General features: G+C 36.8%; 2 protein-coding genes across 3 annotated transcripts in view; both read right to left on the reverse strand.

Annotated features, from left to right (window-relative positions):
* The window catches only part of FAM151B (family with sequence similarity 151 member B), a 786,337-nt gene that overhangs the window by 518,314 nt on the left and 243,285 nt on the right, over positions 1–24,738 (reverse strand). The window lies entirely within an intron of this gene.
* RASGRF2 (Ras protein specific guanine nucleotide releasing factor 2) overlaps positions 1–24,738 on the reverse strand; it is a 111,374-nt gene that overhangs the window by 39,483 nt on the left and 47,153 nt on the right. For both annotated transcript variants that reach the window (XM_070743085.1, XM_070743087.1), the window contains exons 8-15: positions 24,583–24,692; positions 22,316–22,434; positions 13,994–14,154; positions 12,132–12,198; positions 10,855–10,991; positions 8,455–8,537; positions 5,415–5,663; positions 3,761–4,143 (exon numbers count right to left, since the gene is read on the reverse strand). In XM_070743085.1, the coding sequence (XP_070599186.1) occupies positions 3,761–4,143; positions 5,415–5,663; positions 8,455–8,537; positions 10,855–10,991; positions 12,132–12,198; positions 13,994–14,154; positions 22,316–22,434; positions 24,583–24,692 (1,309 nt within the window). The remainder of the gene's footprint in view (positions 1–3,760; positions 4,144–5,414; positions 5,664–8,454; positions 8,538–10,854; positions 10,992–12,131; positions 12,199–13,993; positions 14,155–22,315; positions 22,435–24,582; positions 24,693–24,738) is intronic.

Here is a 24,738-nt window from a genome sequence, read left to right on the forward strand (position 1 = left end):
GTATGGAGGAAGAACATAGATGCACACATTGCAAGATGCTTGAAGTCCAGTGTGAAGTTTCTACAGTCTGTGTTGATTTGGGGAGCCATGTTATCTGCTGGTGTTGGTCTACTGTGCTTCATTAAATACAAGGTCAATGCAGCCATCTACCAGGAGATTTTGGAGCACTTCATGCTTCCTTCCACAGATGAGCTTTATGGGGATGCAGACTTCGTTTTCCAGAAGGCACCTGACTACACTGCCAAAAGCACCAAAACCTGGTTCAATGACTGTGGGATTACTGTGCTTGATTGGCCAGCATACTCGCCTGACCTGAACCCCATAGATAATCTATGTGACATTGCAAGAGAAAGATAAGAGACATGAGATTGAACAACGCAGAAGAGCTGAAGGCTGCTATTAAAGCATTCTGGTCTTCTATAACACCTTAGCAGTGTCATAGGCTGATAGCTTCCATACCACTCTGCACTGAGGCAGTATTTGCTACAAAAGGGGCCCAAACCAAGTACTGAGTACATATACATGCTTATACTTTTCAGAGGTCCAATTTGTCCTCTGTACAATCCTTGTTTTATTGATTGCATGTAATATTCTAATCTTCTGAGATTGTGGAATTGGGGTTTTCATGAGCTGTAGTTCATAGTCATCACAATCATGACAAATCATGGCTTGAACTATCTTGCCTTGCATGTAATAAGTTTCTCCTGTACAATATTTAATTGCATATTATCAATAGTAGAGTCCTTCAGGTTTTTGAGTTCTATAATCCCCCAGGATCTGAAATGGATGCTTAATATTGGAACCATCATTATTAAGACACAACCAAGAATGTTCTCCCTGTATCAACTAAAGAAGTTCAGGCTGCCCCAGGAGCTGTTGATACAGTTTTACACAGTAATTATTGAGCCTGAAATTTGTACTTCTATAAATGTACTTCTACAAATGTCTCTTGAATAAAATATTTATGTATTTCTGTGTTTTATTGGTGTTTTTTATTGTACTCTCACAATAAATAGCATTAATTTCTTTTTTGCCATGTTATGAAGTTATATAGCAGAAACATCTTGAAAGAGTGCACCTTAGTAACCAAGATTGATTAATTTAAACCATTTACATGGGACTCATCTAAATAATGACTCTGGATAATGTACAGAAAGTTTTAAACCAAATTACAGTCAAACAATGATCCACCTAATCACAGTCCAAGATCAAGCAAAGCATTTCCAGTTTACCAGTTCAACAATAAACTGGTCAGCAATCAATTAACAGATCTTGTTAATGTCCCAGTCCAAATGCCTGTAGTCGTATTTTAAATGACTTGCAAAAAATTAAAATGATCAGTTCAAGAGATCACACATTGCAAAGAAATGCCTAACTCCTTGTCCAGCAAGATGACATTGTTGGACAGAAGGGATGTAGAGCATGATCTTCCTACCAGAAACAAAACCAAATGAAAACAGGGAGTCCTGCAAGTGACCTAGCCCTAAATTATACAGGATATGCCCCCACCCTCCTCCCCTTCCGCAAGACTCTGAAGACCCATTTATGCCGCCAGGCATGGGAAGACTAATGCGCCCCTTCTGACTAGTAAGATTTGAGTATGGTATGTTTGTGTACGATTGTTTTTAAATGATGGTGGGATTTTAAGTTTAGCTTTAACTATTAGATTTGTACTATATTGTTATTGTTGTTGTGAGCCGCCCTTAGTCCTCGGAAAGGGGCGGCATACAAATCTAATAAATTATTATTATTATTATTATTATTATTATTATTATTATTATTATTATTAGCAGCAACTAGCATCCTGCATCAGACATAGAAGCCTACTGGGAGCCAGTGCAGTCCATGTAGCAGAAGCATGCTTTGTGGTTTATGAATTCAATGGGAGGAACCAAATTCTGTCCATACTAGTGTCTTTTGGACCATTTGCAGTAGATGAGAGGTGAATAAGGCATGAATCACTCTAAGTCCCTGGAGGCAAACCTATAGCACACGTGTCAGTGGTGGCAGTCAGAGCCCTCTCTGTGGGCATGCACACTGTTGGCCCAACACAGTGTTTGCCAAGGGAGCAGTTACCTCAACCAGCTGTAAGCATTGGTCTCTGCTTCTGTAGCTCTAGTTCCATCAGGCTCTTTTCTTCCACCCCTCACTTTCTTCCAAGGTGAGGACCCGCCCCCTAAGCTGCCCCACAAGAAGCCACCAGAGCTGCCCTAATCCCCTTCTCAAGCCCTCCAGCCCCGGAAGAAAAGAAGCAAGGAAAGATTAATGTGAAGCACTCGGTTAGAAAGAAACAGAGCCTTTCTCCACAGCAGATGGAAAGGAGCGTGGCCACTCACCCAGGCTGCAGCTTTTGAAAACCAATTTCTTTCCAATTTGCTGCCCGTCTCTAAATATTATTGTAATATTAGAAAGTGAGGAAAGTTATTAGAATTAAATAGCATTGGAAAGTGCTCAAGCGGTGATGGTATTAGGTTGGAAAGATTCTACAAAATGGACATTACAAAATTGGTACTGGTATATGGTGGATCACATATATTTTGAAATTATGGAAATAAGATTAAATAATTTCGATGAGAATAAATTGGAGAAGTTGATGGTGCGATGGAATAAGGTAAAAGATTATATGTTAAGTAGAATCTGTGATGTAAATATGAAAAATAAATTACAAGCACTCTTTCAGTAATATTTGATCAAGATAGAGCCAAGGATTAATAGATAAATAAGTAAATTTTTCTGAATCCTCTTGTATGGGTGGTGGGGGTGATGGGGTGTGTGTGTTGTTAGGTGATGGGCACATGCACTGTGCACTGTTATATGTTTGTTTTATGTAAACCTTTAAAATCAATAAAAAAATTATTTGAAAAAAAAAAAGAATTAAATCTCTGCTCAGTTCTTTGGAGAGGGGGAAAGGAATGCAGGATATTCACTCTAGTCTAAAGCTTAATTAGGCCTGTCCAATAAATTCTTAAAAGAAAATTCACTCCCAACCCAAATTAAAGATTCAAACACCATGCATTTTTAGTGTTTAACTAACATTAACTAACATTCTGAACTGTATAGAAAATAGAATATAGAAGGTTGTTTTTAATTAACCAAATGCACAAACAACTCAGAAATAATCTTGCAAAGAACAAAAAACAAGTGAGGGGTCAGAGACAACAATATTACATCAACATCTGGGATCAAAATCAGGTTTTAGAGCTTGGGAGATATGGTAACTGTTTGGAGCTATAACCCAACCCCCCCCCCCCCCCCCCAGAAACTAGGAAACCAGATATGCAAAACTCCCTGGGAAAATTGCCTTAAAATGCTTAATTAAATGCAACATTTTGTCAGTTAACCTAACTGTAGATTCTGTAGATTTCTATTGGAAGCAGAAAAACCTATTTTTCCAATATTACTTTTTACTTCTTTTCATATATACATAAGTGAAATATTGGTGTCAGAAATCTGGTGGACAGTATTCATTAAAAAAAAAATCAGCAAAGCCACTTCCACTATTCTACAGTAATCCAGTTAATCACATTAAGCATAGTGAGCACTGATTAACTGCAATATCCAGCACTTTTCCTAACTTAGTTTCTAGAGATTCCTAAATTTACAGAGAACATGAGCATTAGCTGCTGCCTGGATATCTGGATATTGTAAGATTTCTAACCACTATACTTAGAAGAGATCACATTGAAGAGGACTACATTATAAAGTTGTTCTATAATATAATGAAATAGATAAATGATACAGTAGATAGACAGACAAATACCTCTTCGAATACTTCTTCGTAGCTTATTGCAAAGCTCATTGCGTGGATTTTCTGAATTGTCTTCTGAAAAAACAGGGCTTTGCTCTGGAGACGAAGGGCTTTTGCTTAAATCCAGTGGCACTTTTGTTGACATGGGGGGTGATGATATTCCAGGGCTGTATGTTGAGGTAGGACTGTTAGCAGAAGAAGCAGATAGATCTAATGCTACTATTCTTGAATTTAATGGAGAATTTAATGATAACTTTCTTGTTCTAACGGGTGAAGACGTCCTAGAAAGAGATAAAGGTGGAGGGGAAGAAAACTTGCGGCAGAGGTGTGGCGACTTTGCATCAGTCATATGTTCTCTATTGTTTTGATTAGTAGCAAAAAACAGTTCCAAAGACCTAGAAAACAAATCAGAAACTCAGAAGTAGTTTTACCATGTCAGAAATGCCTTTAAAAAGTAGTTTATAAGAAAATAGGTAGTTTATAACAATTGGAAATACCCTGGAAAATGAAAAACCTAAGATACAAAACTGATTTCTATAATCTGTGATTAAATAAGAAATCATCATGTGCTAGGAAGATCAATTTCGCTGGTTAGGGTCTAGTTGGTGCTTGTCAAGTATTCTTATCAGCAACGACATAGGTCAGAGAGATTAGAGTAACACATTTATAGGCAGGGCCTGTCTTTGCCAAGGACTTTGTCCAAGATAGCAATAGCAATAACATTCAGACTTATATACCACTTCATAGTGCTTTTAAAGCCCTCTGTAAGCGGTTTACAGAATCAGCATATTGTCCACAACAATCTGGGCCCTGATTTTACCCACCTCAGAAGGATGGAAGTCTGAGTCAACCTTGAGCCAGTGGTGAGATTTGAACTGCTGAACTACAGCTAGCAGTTAGCTGAAGTAGCCTATAGTGCTGTACTCTAACCACTGTGCCACCCTGGCTCATAAGATGCATATCTGGAGAATGTGAGAGCAGAATGTCCAAACTATCTAACACCTAGGGGTTTTTTTAAAAAAAAATTTGTATGGTAACAGTTTTAAATACCATGTAGAAAATTTCCCAAACTACTGATAGTCAGTCTTTACTGTACAACCATTCATGTAGTGATTGTTTGAGGTTACAATAGCACTAAAAAAAGTGACTTATGCCAAGTTTTCACACTTATAATTCTTGCATGGTCATGTGATCAAAATTCAAACACTTAATACTGGTATGTATTTGTGACAATTGCAGTGTCCCATGGTCATTTGATCACCATTTATAATTGTTAAATTCTGGTAATGAAGGGGCTGGAGGCAGGACTTGTAACAACAGCTCTTTATTGTAAGAAAGTCAGATCCATCAAAGGAGCCAGGCTGACAGCGCTCTCTTATTTACAGAGCTGTCAGATGGCTCAACCAATCAACAGTCTCCTTTTCCCCCGCTTGCCAAGCGGACCTTGGGAGTAAACAGTATGTTCTCAATACAAAACAGTAACTTTCTCATCTGACTTCCAACAAGCAAAGTCACTGAGGGAAACCAGATTCACTTAACAAGTGCATCTTGCAGAATAAAAGTGATTTTTTGTTCTATCAAACCATTAATACATAATGCAGTTTGAAAGAAGACTATTATTACCAAAATTTGCATAAAATAATTTAAAAAGTAGAAGGCAACTCACCTTACAGGGATAGAAGTGAAAGGCCGTTTGTAAACATCAGACAGTTTTTCCAAGACAACTGTTGCATTAGTAAATATGCGGTAAGTATGTAGGAAAGTATTAAGAAAATCAATACTAAGAAATCTCAAGTCTGTTAATCTTTCCAAAAGGCGTTCAACACTTGCATAACGAATCTGCGGTACTTTGCAGGAGTTCAGAGTTTTGCTGAAGCAGATGTCAATGTCATCTTTATGAAGACGGGCATCAGACCTACATAACATTATTTGAAAAACATTACAAAAGTTGCTTTGAAAGTCATATACATATGTACAAGCTTATACAGGAGATGAGCCTGTGGTCTAATGGCTAAAGTCTCTGCCTTCCAAGGCAGAGGCTCCAGGTTCAAATCACAGTAAGGACGTGACTACTTGATGGAGGCAAATAAGCCCAAAATAGATCTATACAGTATATAGTCTCCCTTCCTTTTCATTATCAGTAAAATATGTTATACTTGTGTGTGTGTGTGCTTATTGTATGTGTGTGTGTATATATTTGTTTTCGTAGATTTTCACGACTACAGGTATGAAGGTCTTGGCATATTCGGGTTTCTTCCCATGTAGTATTCAGAGATTTCTGATTTCTGGATTGTGTGTGTGTGTGTGTGTGTGTGTGTGTGTGTGTGTGTGTGTGTGTATGTGTGTGTGTGTATGTGTGTGTATATATATATATATATTTGTTTTCGTAAATTTTCACGGGTATATGTATGTAGATTGTTCTGAGTTCGGGTTTTGCCCTGTGTAATATTTTGCATGTCTATGCGACGTTTCGGTGAAATCACATTCACCATCATCAGGCTGAAGTTCCAAGCTTCGTGTTACAACAACACGAAGCTTGGAACTTCAGCCTGATGATGGTGAATGTGATTTCACCGAAACGTCGCATAGACATGCAAAATATTACACAGGGCAAAACCCGAACTCAGAACAATATGTATGTATGTATGTATGTATGTATGTATGTATGTATGTATGTATGTATGTATCACATATTTTTTGCTGAAATTTTAAAATTAAGGGAGACTAGGATAGCACCATTTCGGCCTTGTTCTGGCCTCATCAGCTAGCCACACCCTTACTGGGATTTGATCCGGCACATGTTTTTCACATATATATCAGATTGTCTCAGATATGAAGAAAGAGGTTTGGTGGTTTTCTTCTTTTTTATTTTAAATATTTTAATTACAATTTTCCAATTAAAAAACAGAAACAACAATACAATAAACAAACAATACAACATACAAAACAAACCTATATATAAAATATAGTGCTCAAAAAAATAAAGGGAACACTCAAATAACACATCCTAGATCTGAATGAATGAAATATTCTCATTGAACACTTTGTTCTGTACAAAGTTGAATGTACACAAAAGCATGTGAAATTGAATGTCAATCAGTGTTGCTTCCTAAGTGGACAGTTTGATTTCACAGAAGTTTGATTTACTCGGAATTATATTGTGTTGTTTAAGTGTTCACTTTATTTTTTTTAAACAGTATATAATTCCATTAATACAGCTTTATGCCATCGCAGTTGATTCTAAAGGATCCTCAACTATAAACACCATGTCATCCACGAATGCCTATAATTTATACTCTTCCTTTCTAATTCTTAATCCTTTTATTTCTTGATTTCTTCTGATTTGATTTAATAGAATTTCTAGAGAGTATAAATAATAATGGTGATAATGGGCATCCTTCCTGACCCCTTTGTATATATTCAATTTTTCTGTTGTTTCCCCATTTAATATTATTCTTGCTGTTTGATTTGAATATACTGTACTATCCTAATCATTCTATTAAATTTCCCCCCAAATCTCATCACCTCCAATTGTGTATTCAAAAATTTCCAATTAAAAATCAAAAGCTTTTTGTGTGTCAACCACAATTAAAGCAAGCTGTTTAATAGGATGCAGATTTAATATAATTCCAGTATTATATGTTGATTGGGAAGGAATCTGTTTTTGGTCAATATAAAGAATTTTATTTAATTTTTTTTTCAATCATTCCACCATAATTGTTATGAATATTTTATAATCTACGTTTAGCAGTGAGATTGGCCAAGACTGAGTGGCTATGGGTGTTGCCTCCAAAGGGCCAGACCATCTGTCCATCCTTGGTGCCGGGGGGGGGATATTAACTCCTTCAGAATGGGTTCACAATCTGGGAGTCCTCCTAGATCCCCAGCTGAGTCTAGAGCAACATATCTCAGCTGTGGCTAGGGGAATCTTAGCACAGGTCCACCTAATGCACCAATTGCAACCCTACCTGGATCTGGAGTCTCTCCTAACAGTCATTATGGCCTTATCACCTCACAGCTCAATTATTGTAATGCGCTCTACTTGGAGCTACCCCTGAAAAGCATTCAGAGACTACGATTGATCCAGAATGCAGCCACGCAAACTGTTGTGGGTGCACCAAGATACACTCATATCACTCCAACACTCTGCAAGCAGCACTTGCTCCCAATTGGTCTCCAGATGCAATTCAATGTGTTTCTTATCAACTATAAAGCCCTACATGTCTTAAGGCCAGACTATCTTCAGGACTGCCTCCTGCCACACAGCTCCCAGCATCTGATAAGGGCCCCCAAAGTTGGCATTTGTTTATTTATTTATTTGTTTGTTTGTTTATTATTTTGACTTGTAGGCTGTCCAACTCCTTACAGACTCTGAGCCTTCTTCAGGTCCTGTCAGCTAGACAATGTCAGTTGGCCGGGCCACAGGGGAGGGCCTTCTCTGTGGCAACTCTGGCTCTCTGGAACCAGCTGCCTCCTGAGGTCCATACTGCTCCCACCCTGCTGGCCTTCCGAAAGGCCACGAAGAGCTGGCTTTGCCGGCAGGCCTGGGGCCATTGATCACTCTGAAACCATCTGGATCCAGTTATGAATTGTTTTTTTAATTTTTTTAAATAAATAAAATAAATATAAATAAATAAATAAATAAATAAATCTATATTTGAATTTAAGCAAAACCATTTGTAACATGTCAATGCAATTACACTTACTTGATCATATGTGGCACAGAGACTTTGGAATTTTCTTCAAACACTATAGTCATTAAACCATTGCACCGTATGTTATCAACACACTAGACAAGTTGATAAAAAAACCAAATTAGATTCATTTTTGCTCAATACTATGTATTTCTAATCCTACTATTACAGGAAATAAATTGTCACATTTTAAACAAAATTTAATTTTTTTACTATTTAAAGTCCCTGAAGTTGCAAATGGATTTGCAACTTTTTACCTATTTTAAGTACCTTTTTAGGACTTCTTTACTATTTAAAGTCCCTAAAGTCCTTGAAGTTACATTTTTAACAAAACTAAACCTTTTTACTATTTAAAGTCCCTGGTTTTGCAGAATTTAAAATGCTGGAGCAGGTTAAGGAAGACCTACATTCATGTCACACTTCAACCCCAGAACTTCAATGAGTGGCTTTGAGGTGAATTCTATCTCTTGGCCAACCTGGATAAAGCCTAGAATATCATTCCAGTCAATAAGCAAATGAATGAATAATATTTGGTTGTTCTGAATGTATTTCCCATCTCAAAGTGTATTGCTCCTGGGAACTGCAAAACCACAGGTTTTAAATTCCTTTTGCATCAGATCATCAATCCAAAGTGACCGAAAACAGCAGCTCCTGATTACTGGAAACAATTGATGCCTTGAGCCTCTGAAATAGCAATTTTCCACAGTCATAAGATTAAGTTTCAAAAAGTGACAGTTTGCTGCTAAGGATCTTTCCAAGAGCTGTTGTCAACTGGGCAGGCTCATAATGGATTTGGATATTAATAAGTTCACTCTTCTGTCTCTCGGAGTTTCTGGACTCTATACACCACTAGTTCTATTAACTGTTCTGAGACAATATACCATATTTTTCAGATTATAATATGCACATTTCTCCCCCATCTAAAAGAGGGTGGAAATGTCGGTGCATCTTATACACCGAATGCAGTCATTTTTGGCTTTCCAAAGCTCATTACTCATATCCCATTTTTGAGAAAATGGGTCCATTTTTTGCAAAAATGGGATGCGCAGAAGGTTTGGGAGGCCTGCAGAGTGCTCCTAGGGGCCAGGGGAAGGCAAAAATATCCCTGTTTTTGCAGGAAAATGGGTGAAAATGAGCCACTGTTTGCAAAAATGGTGTTTTTGCCTTCCCCAGCCCCCAAGAGCAGTTTTCCAAATCCTCTGCATGCCCCATTTTTTGCAAAAACAGACATAAAATGGGCCGTTTTTTGAAAAAGCTGGGGTGTTTTTGCCTTCCTCCAGTCCCCAGGAGCACTCTACAGGCTTCCCAAACCCTCTATGTGGCCCATTTTTTGCAAAAATGGGTGAAAAAAGGCTTAATAAAAATCTCATTTTATGTCACATTCCTCTTGTATAATGCTTTAAAAAAAAAATCTTAAAATTCTCAGCTGGGAAACAGTAGCAGGCCCATAATCACTTGGCTTCACAGATGAATAACTGTTTAAATTAGAGTTTTCGCACTCTAAGCACAAGGTATGGTGTGGGCATCGGGGCATAATAGGGTTGCAGTAGCTAGCGGACTAAGACACGCAGCTTATTGACTGGAGGTTTGGCAGTTTGAGATCCAAATACCGCAGGATGAACCCCCATTCATCTCCCAAATGCTGCCAACCTAGCAGTTCAAATCATGCAATGCAAATTGAGAAATAGGTATCACTTTGCTGGAAAGTTAACAGTGTTCTATGTGCTTCAATATATAGTTATGCTGGCCACATGACCACAGAATTGGACAATGCTGGCTCCTTTGGCTAGGAAACAGAGATGAGCACACCCCCTAGAACCTGATGGCAAATCTTTTCCCCGTCTGGTGCCGAAAGAGTGTGTGCATGCGCTATAGTGCGTGCACAAGTGCCCACACTCATAATTCAATGCCTGGGGAGGACAAAAACAGCTTCCCCTGGCCCCCGGAGGCCCTCTGGAGGCTGGAAACAGCCTGTTTCCCACTTCTGGTGGGCTCAGTAGGCTCATGTTTTGCACTCCCCAGGCTCCAAATGCCTCACTGGAGCTGGGGAAGGGTAAAAATGCCATCCCCCATCCCCCCGGAGGCTCCCCGGAAACAAAAAACTCCCTCCCAGAGCTTCTATGTGAGCCAAAAATCAGCTGGCCGGCACACACATCCACGTTGGAGCTGAACTAGGCCATCAGATATGACTCCGCGTGCCACCTGTGACACCCATGCCATAGGTTCGTCATCAATGTCCTATAGTTAGACATGACTTGACAGGAGGAACCTTCACTTTTACCTGCTATGTCAGCATGCCAGAATACACTGTATTCAAAGCAATATTCTGTTAATAATTCATAAATGTTATAAAGAGATAATAGTAATGTGCTAATTATGCAGTATTCCCCTCCTCCCCTCCAAACAGCTTACCTGACTAATGTCACTGGTCCATGCTGCTTTTTCTTGCCGCGAAGGAGCTAAAAGGACCACCGTAAATGGAGGTGCACCTGCAGGATCTACCACAATCTTGAAATCAAGGTGCCCAAATACTTGCCCAGAACCTTTTGCTTAATGATTGAAAGAGAAACATAACTGAATAGTTACAGTTGAAATGCATAGTATGGATTACATCACAGGGCTGAGACAAGTACTTTACATAGTGATGCATAGATGTCGCCAAAATTTAAAATACAAATTTAGTATCTTTCACCAAAGATATTTTTAAACATTGCAGACTCATGCAAATGTAAAATATTTTTGGCTCACAAAATTTCTAATTAAGCAAATGAACAATTATATTATGTTTTCCAGTTAAGACCTATTCACTTGAGGCATATATATATCTGACTCTATTATGACAATATAGCATGGACTTTTAATTGACAATACACCTAATTCAGACCCTAATCTGTGCTAATAGTAGAGAAAGCAAACTGAGTAGTAATTTTTAAGCCATAATTATTATTTCTAAACCTTTTTAAAATTAAAATTAAAGTGCAGAATATTCCTTTCCTAATTAATTGTTTTTAAAATGTAAGATCTGGTAAGGTGTTTGAGATTCCTTCCATAAAGTAAAGTCATGTAACAGGTCCTTAAAAGTGTGCCTTCTCTATCACAGTATTACTGCCTGTCCTGGTGCCACAGTAGTTTCAATGCAGTATTGTAGGCTAACTCTGCACACAGCCTGGAGTTCAATCCTTAGAGGGTTCAACCTCTCATCCTTCCAAGGTCGGTATAATGAAAACCCAGATTGTTGGTTGCAATATGCTTACATTGTAAAGATTCCAGAGAGTGCTGTAAAGCACTATGGGGTGCTATATAAGCCCAAGTGCTATTGCTATTGCTATTGTACTGCTATTCTATAACCACAAGGTCCTCTCCATCCCCTTATATATAGCTAGACAAGTAGAGACAGATTTATTGGCATGATATTGGAGATGGATTGCCATTTCCCGGCTGCCTATGATTGAGAAGCAGCGACCCTCCAGTCACCTGGCTGGCTTTATGCTTATGGCATGGCTAGAATTCACGGTCTCTCGGTTTCTAATCTGGTATAATAATGTATATACATACATCTTTTATTTCTTAAATTAAATTTTGTATTAGTAATACTATCTGTCTCTATACTAATATTTCATTAAGCAAAAAAATGTATGCTATTTTTTAAAAGAAAATTCAATTCCATAAAACAAGTTGATTGAACTTACATTCATCATCATTCATCTCAGTTTCCTCAAACAATGTGCATTCTATTAATGAAAGGACGCCTCCTGCCTAGAAACATAAATTGCATTTTTTTCAGAAATCTATTTCATCACATCTACAGTTTAAAAGTATATGAAATTATATAACTTCAGGTCAGTCTCAACACCTGACAACTAGGAAGCTCAAACTGCCCAAGGAGCTGCTGATACAGTTCTATAGAGGAATCAATGAGTCTGTCATCTGCACCTCTATAACTGTCTGGTTTGGTTCTGCAACCCAACAAGACTGACACAGACTTTAGAGGATAATCAGAACTGTAGAAAAAACAATTACTGCCAACCTGCCTTCCATTGAGGACCTGTATACTGCACGAGTCAAAAAAAGGGCTGTGATTTACTGACCCTTCACATCCTGGACTGCAGACTTAGGGTAAGTAACGGTTCTTTTATTAACAGAGCAGAAGGTAACGGTTAAGGAACAAAACAAGACAACAACATGGCTGTGCCTGGCAGCTATATATACCCCTCGCTGTCAGGCTCAGCCAACCAATCACCTTGTAGTATTTTCCCGCCCAAGGAATATGGGGCGGGTACAGGGCCTAACTGTCCTCTGGACACAACAGTACAGAGCACTGCACATCAAGACAACTAGACACAAGAACATTTTTTTTCCCGTATGCTATTACTCTGCTAAACAAATAATTCCCTCAACATTGTCAAAGTATTTACCAAGTCTAAGTCTATTACTATTAGTTTTTTCTCATCATTCCTATCACCCATTTCGTCCCACTAATGACAATTCTATGTTATCCCAGTTCAACTGAAAATAATTTTACTGATAGAATTGGTAACATAAAGCACTCAACTGCAGTACAGTATTTCGATACAGCAGAAGCAATATTTTGTTGAAGTAAGCAATATATTTAAATAGGAAATTGCAACATATCTATTTTTAATATCTGAATATATTACTACTGTAATTCCAGAAATATTCTGTAATATAAAAATAGTGTATTATAGAATATTATATACTAGAGATTCTGTATTATATTTAAATGTTCCATAAAATAATTGGGGGGGAAACTTGTCAAAACCATAATGTCAGGCCCAGTCCTGATGCAGAAATATCCAATGGAGTTCAATTCTTTATTTGCCTACACCCAATGGATAGAACTTGTCAAGGTATAAAATCTATCACTTTCTACTTGAAAAAAAAATATCCTGAGAGGATCTATGGTAGTCTCTTAATGAAAGCTTCTCTCTGATGGAATATTCTGCCTCCTTCCTTGGAAAGCTCTGTGCTGCCAACTCTCTCTTCCACTGCTTCTCCATGTGCTCAATTCATCACAAATAATGAAAATACAAAATGTAATATTAAAAGCAGAAAGGTAATCAGAGAAAATAATTGAGGGAACAAGCAGAATTTCAGTGTCAGATGGTAATTTCCTAAGATAAATATCCTCCAGCAGAACCATCGGTAATTTTCAATGGTTCTACTGGAGGATATTTAGCTTAGTAAGGCAGAGACATGGAAAAGCATGAAAATCCATCTGATTCTTTAGTTATTTTAAATTATTTTCTGAACCATACATTCAGTTTATAATATTTATTTTAAAAACAATTAAAAACAAATGAATTTTGGTCTTAGAATTATACAGATAAAACAAACCATCATATATAAACACAGAAAGTTCCCTTAAACATGTTAATGTTATAACTGGAAGCTCTCATTGCCTGGCAGGCAATAGTGTAGTCTTCCTTTTGCAAAGATTTATATTACTTTACCGCAATTAATCAGAATAGTTATATATTTTGCTATATGTATTCACTATACTAGTCATAGTTTTTGTTACAAAAGTATGTACCTTAAGTAGATGCAACTTTCCTCCAGAGCTCCTTGTACAAATTAAAAAGTGCTTTGTAAATAGAAAACATTGCCTTTCTCCTTCTTTTTTCAAAGACAATGATCCCAGGCGAACTTTACTAAGTTTTCCTCTCTCAACTGATGGGACTTGAATAAGAGTTCCTGGTAAGTAGAAAAGCAAATAATACTCTGTAGACATATAATGCACATAAATAATTCTTATTTTTTATTTTTTACAATAAATTTGGTGTCATATATCTATAGCTAACTAAATAACAAATGTAGATAACCATCTAAATCAAGGCTGCCAAATTCATGTCAACACAGTGGCATCACATGACATTTCAGGACCTTTTTTTTCTTTGCTAAACTGGGCATGGGCGTGGCCAGTGCATGACGCATCCAGGCCGTGGGACGCAAATTTAACAGCCCTGATCTAAATCTTATTTCCATAAAACATTTGGCTGCAATCGTGAAATCAAAGTTATCAAATATAATAACATACAAGATTGTAATATATTCATTATACATAACCATAACATGAAACCTAACGTCCAGTAACAAAACTCACCTTGTCCTTTGCTGAGGACAATTTTTTCTTATAATATATAAAGCTCATTTACCAAACAATGGAAGGACCAAAAACATAATACACCTTCCTCTAAGCATCCTCAACCAACTAATAGTGGCTGAGTATTCTGAAAATTGTAATGCCAATGTATTTTGAGAGAAGCATATTAAAAGAGTGCAAACACCATGACTCATTAATACATATTTGTATACATTTCTAAAAGGTTTTTAAGTCACAAGTTTAAGATGCAATAGAAGCAAAAGCAGAACAGAAGAAGAAAAAGTATGGATTTGTGAATAGAAGTCTTCCAGTGTGGTCTGGATTTAATTCTTCAATATTTATATTTATTTACAATATTTATATTTATATATTGTAAGGTTAGGGTATAAGACTGTACATGTAATTGGATGCACACTTATTAGTCGTTTTCTTAATTCTGTATTACACTGCATTTTTTCAGAGTTTATTGGTTTCTGCTACATATTCTACTGCCTGGAAATAGTTGCATTCTGGTTTTATAATTTATAATTTGTATTGCTAGATTTATTTTGTAAACTGATACAAAGTCTTATATTTAAATAGGAAACAAACTTAGTAAAGAGGATGGATGGCTAAAGAAATATATAAATCAATCCCAATTTATTGTCACAATGTTATAAAAAGGGCAACTTGGTTACGTACTGTTGTGAGTGCTCCTTGTCCACCTCAGGTCATGTCAGATTCTGAGGAGGATGAGCCAGCTGCCTCTGGATACCCTGGACCAGGCAGGTTGCTAGCTGATACAGAGAGTGAGACTGAGGGAGAAAGTGACCTGAGTGAACCTGAGGAATCACTAGAGGGGGCTAATGTGACAATGAGGGAATGGTCCCAGTCAGAGGATGAGGAAGACATTAGAGTGGAAAGTCAGTAGATAGACCCTCGCTATAGGAGATTGCTGAGAAGGCGAGAGGAGTTGCATAGTAAAAGGTATTAGTGTACAGCCTTAGTCTCTTTGGAGTGTGATGTCACTTCCAGGAAGTATAAAGGCAAAGGATTTTTGGAAATTGGGTATGGGGGGGTGTTATTGGGTATGGGGGGGTGTTATTAAACAAGGCTTTAAAATCATGATTTCTGCCTCAATAAAAGACATTCTCTGCTGGATGCTTGTTGCCTGGGTCTTTGGTGAACAAATTAATATGTTTAAATGATAAATGGACTTGTTATCTAAGTAAGGCCGAGTTTGGTGCCTTTCCCGGACATTGTTTATGTGTAGCTCTGAAGAGAAAAATAACTACTTTTCCCTTGCTGTTTAAAATCTGATTTTCGTTATATGTGCTTTTCTGAATAAAGAGTTTTATTTTATCATAAAATAAGGGATTTTTGAGTCGGGGGGGGGGGTTTGCTCATAGGGCTGTGCACAGAACAGGTACCAAGACAGATTTATTCCAGGCATTGTTAATTGTACATTAAACTTCAGAATTAACTGAAGATTAAAACACAGGCCTCTGGACACAACACTCCCAATCCAGGACCATATCCAGAATGCCACTGTGTTCACATCCTGAATCAAGGGTCTTCAAAATGTGATTTGCTTGTGTTTAGAGATACACCCATTCATGGATTATTCTAACAGATAAACAAGGCTATTATTGTATGCTCAACAAACCAAGAATAAAAAACTTAGTTTATGTTAATGCAAACCTATCTCTAAAATATTAAATAGATGCAAAGACATAATCCTTATGTGAGATTAAATAAAAACACTATTAAAATATACCTGAGATAAAGTTCAATTACATACTTAACGTAAATATTCATTGTAATGTAAATTCCACTGAAGTTTGTAGCCCTTTCATCCAAGTTAATTAGGTTTACTTAGAATTGGAAATAGCATTTTTTAAAGTATGTAGCACTGAGATATAGCCTTTTAAATATAGAAAGCAAACAAAAACTTGAATTACGAATATTTTTTAAAGTGGCTATGAAAATAAAATATTGGTGATTTTTTTATAACAACATATAATTTTAAAAATATGAGTAAATGTGAATAATATAATACATTAAATGCAATTTTGCTATACTATAGTTTATTGAATTTCATATTTTCAGACAAATAAATCAAACTCAGCCAAGACAATAGACATATTTACGGCATTTATTTAAAGATGCTGGATTCTGAGAAATACGGTACATTCATATGAAGCCAATTTTGAAAGTGTTTTAATGTGGACAGCAACCCCGTAATGTAAAAATATGTTCTTTCTATACAATAGAAACAAACTAATTGTTTAAAGAAGATTCAGTGTAACAGTAAAATTCAGAGGAACATATCCCACAAAATCTTTTTCATGAACCCCATTTAAATGAGATTCTTAATGAAATGTGATTCCAAATAAACATATTTTGATACTTTCCAAGTTATTGTGTTTATGTGTGAGAGAGAATGAGAAGAAAAGGAAAAATATCAAAGATTACAAGTGTAGTTTAATAGTCAAGGTGCTGGATTAGCAGTTGGAAGATCCAAATTCCAGTTTCCCTTAGTTGTGTCTGGGTGACTTTGTGTCAGTCACTCTCTCAGCCCCAGACTAGGAAGTCAAAAAAATCTATTTACCAACATGCACTTGATGAATGTATTGATTCCAGTCCATAACCTTTAATGAAGAAATCTTCCTGTTCTGCTTTGATTTGGGACTACAACAACAATAATTATAATATAGTGTGTACAAATGCATAGGCACAAAAGTAAATAGGCAGCGAATACATATTAATATACTATAATTAACACACAGCATTAAGAGTAATATGTATTAGCATAGCTCTATAAGGATTACCCATGATTAGTGATTAATAAAATGCAATTGCCTTTTTGTAGTCTATGTACAATAGAGCATTCTAAGCTTTAAATATTTCAAGCATAATCTCCTCACAAATATAAAAAACATAAAGACATCATCAATAAGCTTATTTAATTCCATGCTATCAGAAATATTTTCCACGAACACAGTTATCCAAAATTGAGAAGAAATAGCTCTGATAAGGATACTTTCTGATAAAAATCCTGGAAATTTATTAAAACTAGTGACAATGAATCATGTACTTCATTTATGCAACAATGTGGACAGACTCTTCTTACCAAGGAAAACAGGTGGGCATGGAATGTGGCAAGTACATCAGATGGTTGAAGAAAAAGAAATGACATTGGAAGAACATTTGAAAGATAGTGAAAAAGATGCACTGAATCTAGTATACCGAGAAGTAGTGATGGGAGAACTGAACCCGCACAATTCGGGTCCGTACCGAATTTTGCGGTGTTCGGTATGCCGAACACGAACCTGAAATTTTTCCAAACTTCGGGCAAAGTTCAGGGTCGTGTTCGGCATTTGGAGCTTTGACATCACTGGCAGGTTGCTAAGGACGCCAAGGTGATCACTTCCTGGATTCCATGGAATCCAGGAAGTGATCACCTTGGCGTCCTTAGCAACCTGCCAGTGATGTCAAAGCTCCGCCCCCGGAATCTCTTCATGGGAGGGATTCCCCGTTCGGGTTCGGGTTCAGTTCGGGTTTGGCCGAATTTTGCATAAAATTCGGCCAAACTTGCCAAAACTGAACACCGTTGGGTTCGCCCATCACTACCGAGAAGGCCTACTGAGTATGGGAAAAACCAAACTGGTCTATAAGAAAGGCCAAATGAAGAACAGAAAAGAAGCATGAGAAGACAAAACATTATATGGCCAGTACATTAAAAAAAATAGCAGGGAAATTAGATAATAACAAGACCTGGCAATGGCTAAGAGCAGGAAAGTTGAATAAAGAGACAAAGGAGTTAATTCTGGATGCACAAGACCAAGATTTAAGAACAAATGCATTTCTTCTCAAAATTGAGATGACAGCAACAGATAGCAAGTGATGTATTTACAAAGAAGCTGAAGAAACAGTGGATCACCTGGTTAGCTGCTGCAAGAAGATTCCCCAGATTGACCACAATTAACAGCATGACAAAGCAGCAACAATGGTTCATTGAAAGATTTGCAAGATTTGCCTGCAAGAAAGAACTGGCAGCACCATAAAATAGAGAAAGTAATAGAAAATAAAGTGCTCTGGGATTTTAGAATTCAGACAAACAAGTACCAGCCACATAACACCCCAGACTTAGCAGGTATCGATAAGAAAGACCCAAAAAAATCTGGATGCTGGATGTGGCAATACCTGCAGACAGCAGAATAGGAGAGGAAGAACTGGAGGGGAAAAAACAAAATACAAACATATGCAAATAGAAATAGAATGACTATGGCAAAAAAAGAGGTAGAAATAATAGTAATAGGTTCCTTCAGTGCAATCCTAAAACAAACGGAGCACCACATAAACACCATAGCACTGACAAACTCACCATCAGTCAATTGCAAAATGCAGCTTTACTTGGAACAGTTTACATCCTGCGATGATATCTGTAATGCCATCAAACATCCATATCTGCCATATTTCAATTCTCTGGAAAGACCCAATAGGCCAGGGGTATCAAACTCAAGGCCTGGAGTCAGATCTGGCCTGCCGGGTGCTTAAATCTTACCCATGAGGTTGGCCTGGAAATATCAAAGGACCAGTGCCTCTGCCAGTTGAGAACGGGCCACGGGAGGGCTTCATGTGTGCTCCTGCAGCCTGTTTTCAGCTGGCAAAGTGCTTCCGGAGACCATGGATGTCGAAAATGGGCCACAGAGGAACTGTGTGAGCCCCCCGCAGGCCATTGTCAGTTGCCAGAGGTACCGCAGACGATTCCTTTGATATGTCTAGGCCGATCCCACAGGAAGGAGGCAAAGTGCTGTGCCCTGTGGCATGTTTTGGTCAGCAGAGTACTGCAGGAGGCAGCACCTTCTTCACCTTCTCTTTAATAGCATCTGCCAACTAGAACTAGGTACCATCCAAGATCTGGATAGCTATTGTTCAGAAGAGCCAACAACATCTGGCTCCTTACCAAGGTCTTCGATGAGAGAGAGTGAGCCCCCTCATATCACTGAGTTTGTCATCTTTTATCTTAATCTTTTATCTGTAATTGATTTAATTGGAATTTTTTAATTGTTGTGAGTCACCCAGAGTCATTGAGAATTGAGCGGTATGTCAATTTTGTAAATTATTACTAATATTAAGTCCTCCTCTAGGGTTGTGTCAGTGGTAGTAATAAAGATGTATAGACTGTTGGACAGACAGTTTTTAGAGACATCTGGAGAAATTGTACAAGAGTCAAGCTCCATAGCAGCTGAGGACTCTAATCTCTACATTATGGAATACATTATGTCTTTAATCTCTACATTATGGAATTGAGACTATTTATACCAAAAAGTAAATCTCCCTTTGTCTGGAATAGCTATTTTGAATGCAAAAGGGAAAAATGCATCTTGAGCTCATCCCAACCATGCCCACCACCCCCAGCCACCCCCACCCCCAGCCACGCCATGCCCCACCACTGGTTCTCTAAGATCAAATACAACCCTGACGTGGCCGTCAATGAAATCAAGTTTGATGCCACTGCAATAAGCAAACAAAAATACCAAATCCAGTCTGAAGATCAGGCTGTCTATATGATGAATCATATATTTGTACATTTATAGGCACAAATGTAAACTGGCAGTCAACACATATTAATACACTAAAATATAATATGATTAATACAGAGCATTAAGACTCAGATATTAACATAGTTCTATGATTAGTGGTTTAACATTAAAAAATAGTACATTAAAAATTCACTTGCTTTTTTATAAACTACATACAACAAAATGTTTTCTTTTTAGTTTTGAATATTTCAAGCATAATCCCTTCACACACAAAAAAAGATCTAGAGGTCATCAATACACTTATTGAATCCCACACTGCCAGAAAAATTTCTCAAGAATGCAGTCATCCAAAACTGAGTAGGCATAAAATATGATAATTGTAAAAAAAAACCTTAAAAGCTTTTTAAAGTAATTCATATAGATCACTGGCAAACTTTAAATAACTCTGCCAAGGTACCACAGGAAAACCTTGACAATATGACAAGATAAAACTGCAAACTGTGTTAGAATTTAGAATTAATTTTTTAATATATTATTTATCTTGTAGAACAAATTCCTTTTCCATACTTCATAGGTGAAAGTTCTCATCATAAAAATATTAAGTATAGGTGAATGAATCCTAATACTAAAATATTTTTATATTTATACTAGTGCCATGACTCAAATTTTTCTATTTCATAGATACTTCATTTTCAAATCATGGACAAAAACTACAAGGAAATCACTGAATTGAAGAAATTACCTTAATACTAATATTTAGAAGTTATATGGATGGAAACAGGATTATTTAAAACACCAGCACCTTAATATCAAACATTCAGATGTCTAAAATTCTTCCAGTCACTCAGTTTCCTTCTTTCCTGTATTCCTGGCAGACCATATTAATCTAAATCTATTTTCTATACTGCTGATTGGAGAATTGCTTTGTACTCCAATTATCTGGAATTTTTATATATACATTGCAAAAACTGTGTTAGCTTTCTGTAGAAATTCTCTTTGAAAAAAAAAGTATCCAATCAAATATATCTATAAAATTTCCTATTTGATTTGTTCTGCAATGCATTTACCGTTGGGCAATTTAAACATTTTCTCCATCTCTACTGCCAACCTCATAAACAATGAACTCCTTAGGAATGTGGAGACATTAAATCAACAGATTATATCCAGTGTTGGAGTCTGTTTTTCAAAGAAAACATTCCATTAGAGATAGGCAAATGGCCTTGGGGTCTCTTAAAGCAAACCATTAGATTGTGGCCATCCTTTTATTCTATAAAGTACAAACACAAAGCAACTATACATTGCTTCAGCATTTTCTATAGCACGAGAGGGATGTGCAATAAGCAAGTTACGGTGATTGCTCCTCTCCATGATTTCAGCTAGCCAGATACTTATTCCTCTAGTATTTCTGTTCTATTCTCTGCTTAAAGTTACCTTGTAATTTATTAAAGGATTCTACCCATTTTTATATTTCTACTATCACTTCTTTATAGGAACAGTATTAGAGTTCCATAGGAAGGAGAATTTGTAGAATTAAGTAAATAATTAGCATATATGATAGCACTTCACCCCTGTTATCTAAATAATGTTCCATAACATTTGATAAGCTTCCATAAGGACTATAGAGAGGTCTTCCAATTGGCAGAAATGAAGCATATCAGCAGATATTTCACACTATGATTTTTTTTTAAATCTGCCAGTATAAATTTTAATTTAAAAAGAAATCAAATTATATCTGTGTGAGTTGTTCTAGAAGTACAAATGAAAAATGGGAACAACAAACAGCTATTTTCATTCCTCACAATCGCTCCACCATTTGATAAAGCTTCAAGCACTTCAAGTTTCTCCTGTGCTTTTGCCCGAATGTTGGCATCATTTGGGATTGCAACATCTATCGGCCAGACAGAACTATTTTCCATGGTGCTGGAGAGAATTTCTGGTCCACTGAAGACGATAGTCCGGTTATTGTGTATGTGACTTTCCCATGGGTGCTTTATTATTATAGTGCTGTTTTTCATGTCTCCTGGAAAAAAACAGCACAGAGGTGGGGCTCAACAGCAGCCCAGAAATTACAAATATATAGATGTGCAGGTGTCAAAAACATATATTTTGCATCTTATCCTTCCCAGTGATGCCAACATGAATTCTATTATTTTCAATTTCATTTTTCCTTCATATTCTACAACTGCATAATCAATACATGCATGTTAAATTCATTGGTTCTTACCTTGTCGTATAAAAGTCTGGCTGGTGTCCAATAATATGTCACAGCCTTCTACTATCATTCTTTCTATTGCAAGATTTTTTCGTATATTTTCTGTATCACTCACTTCATCATGCATTATTCTATTGCAAATGATAGAGCAAAAAAAATAAGTTATCTAGTTTTGAATTTGTAAAGCAAGAGCAGCTTGTGTGAACTTTATGGTCATCATAAGAATTTCTATGTGCATCATAACTGATATTTGTTTGGTCAAAGTAGAATGCTATTCTTGACAAAGTTTGTCTATCATTTTCCCTGACTTTCAAATCAAGATCTCCTTTATACTAAGTACACTGGGTAGTTAATTGCTTCTTTCCTTAGCAATTGCTGTTTCTGTCTTTCAAGCTATTTTTATTTTTTTTATTTATTTTATCCAATACACAATAATACACAATGAAGGTTATAGAGGATATAGTAGAGAAGAAATACGAGATATAGGAGAGACTATAGGACAGGAGACGGAAGGCACTCTAGTGCGCTTATGTACGCCCCTTACTGACCTCTTAGGAATCTGGAGAGGTCAACCGTGGATAGGGTAAAATGTTGGGGGTTAGGGGATGATACTATAGAGTCCGGTAAGGAGTTCCATTTTACTTTGGAACATCCCTTTACAAATCCTCCCACTGAAAAACAATTTAAAACATATTTTTCATTTATTATACCAACATGGGAGGAGATGTCTCTCACTAAATAGCCTCATCAAATTGTACACTTATAAGAATAGTTTTGATCAGATATCTGTCACATTGCTAGCTAAGATTGCAATTCATTGGGTAAACAGATTTTTTTTTATTTTTTTTTTAGATTCGTATGCTCTCCTAAACATGCTTTAAGCTGCGGGGAATTTGAGGGCTGGGATTCCTTCGGGGAAAGATGGATAGACAAATCATGAGTATGAAAGATCAAAAACTATAATACAGGAGTCATAAGGAACCTTCAGAACCTTCAGCCTTGACCCTGGGCCAACCTGCTAATTATTGATATCTCTCTCCCCCGCTCTCTCTCCCTCCCTTCTTCCCTCTCCCTCTCTCTTATTGTTTGTTGATAAATGATAAATTTTAAAAAGCAGTAGAATTAAGCATGATAACATAAAGACCATACAGAATGGCTTTGACAGAGACTGGGAAGATCTGTTACCAAGGCAGCAAAGAGATACATATGGCTTAAGCCCATAGAAAGATAAAGATTTATGAAAATGTTTAAAGCAGGTGCCCCCTCCCAAATTGACATGAAGCTAAAAAGGGGCGAACAGGATGCACATTCAGAAACTTTGTCATTTGTATATGTTAATATGTACTATAATACTATACTTGTTTGATTGATTGATTTGATTGATTGATTGATTGATTGATAGATAAATAAATAAATAATAGTTATTCTGATAAAAGTAATTTTACACTAAACTATATAGTTCCAGATTAAGATGGAGATATTGACCTGTGTGAATATAGATGTGATAAAATAAATTTAATTGAACGTGGGAAGGCTGTTATTTTTTTCAAAAACCATTTGATTTTAATTACTGGAGGTTGTAAGATGGATTACTACAATGTTCTTTGCATGTGACATGAGCTTTCAGGGACTACTTGGAAAGTATGGTATTATTAGTGAAAAATGTGACAACTCTACTTCTCAATGGGTAAAGAACATATAACTATATTTCACTAGGTCTGTAGCAGTAGTGTATTCTAAAGCCCATTGCTATCGGTTCATGGACACGCAACACTTCTGCACATGCACAGAAGTGTCCTGGGTGGGTGGGCGGAGCCTCCTGACACTGCCGCTACTGGTTCACAGAACCGGGCCGATTCAGGAACAACTCACAAATCTCATAGGATTTGGGTACATTTCAAATGCTAATTTAATCTATCAAGCCTCCATGACTTAGTTCCCAAGTCTCTGCAAAACTGTATCTTTAGAGAAAAACCAATCTGTCCTATAAGTTCATTCCATAAACTAATACGTAAAGGTCCTCCACTTTGAGATATTCAAGGGAATGGCAACAGAATTTCTCCACTGCAGTCCCTTCCCTTTCAAATATTATCCTCCCAGAAGGTTAATTAGTATATTCACCAATGGAGAGTTATTAAGAGTTTGTAGAGTCTTTAACCTGGAATAGTCTCCAATGGGATTCAACACCAATGGGATTTTTTAAGTTTGAAAATATACCTGATTTTACATATTAAACTTATGTTCTAGATTTATATATTGAGAACAAAAAGCAGTCAAACCTTGAAAGTTCTTCCAATTTAGATTTAGCAAACTCAAGGCTTTTCCTTTCCACATGTTCATGTGGAGTATGAGCTAGAAGTTCATGAAGGGTGATAATATATCTAGGAATCTAAAGGATTGAAAAAATTGGTCAACAATGCATTTTAAATTTTCAA

The sequence above is a fragment of the Erythrolamprus reginae genome, chromosome 2 (assembly GCF_031021105.1).
Source record: "Erythrolamprus reginae isolate rEryReg1 chromosome 2, rEryReg1.hap1, whole genome shotgun sequence".
NCBI classification, from domain to species: Eukaryota; Metazoa; Chordata; class Lepidosauria; order Squamata; family Dipsadidae; genus Erythrolamprus; species Erythrolamprus reginae.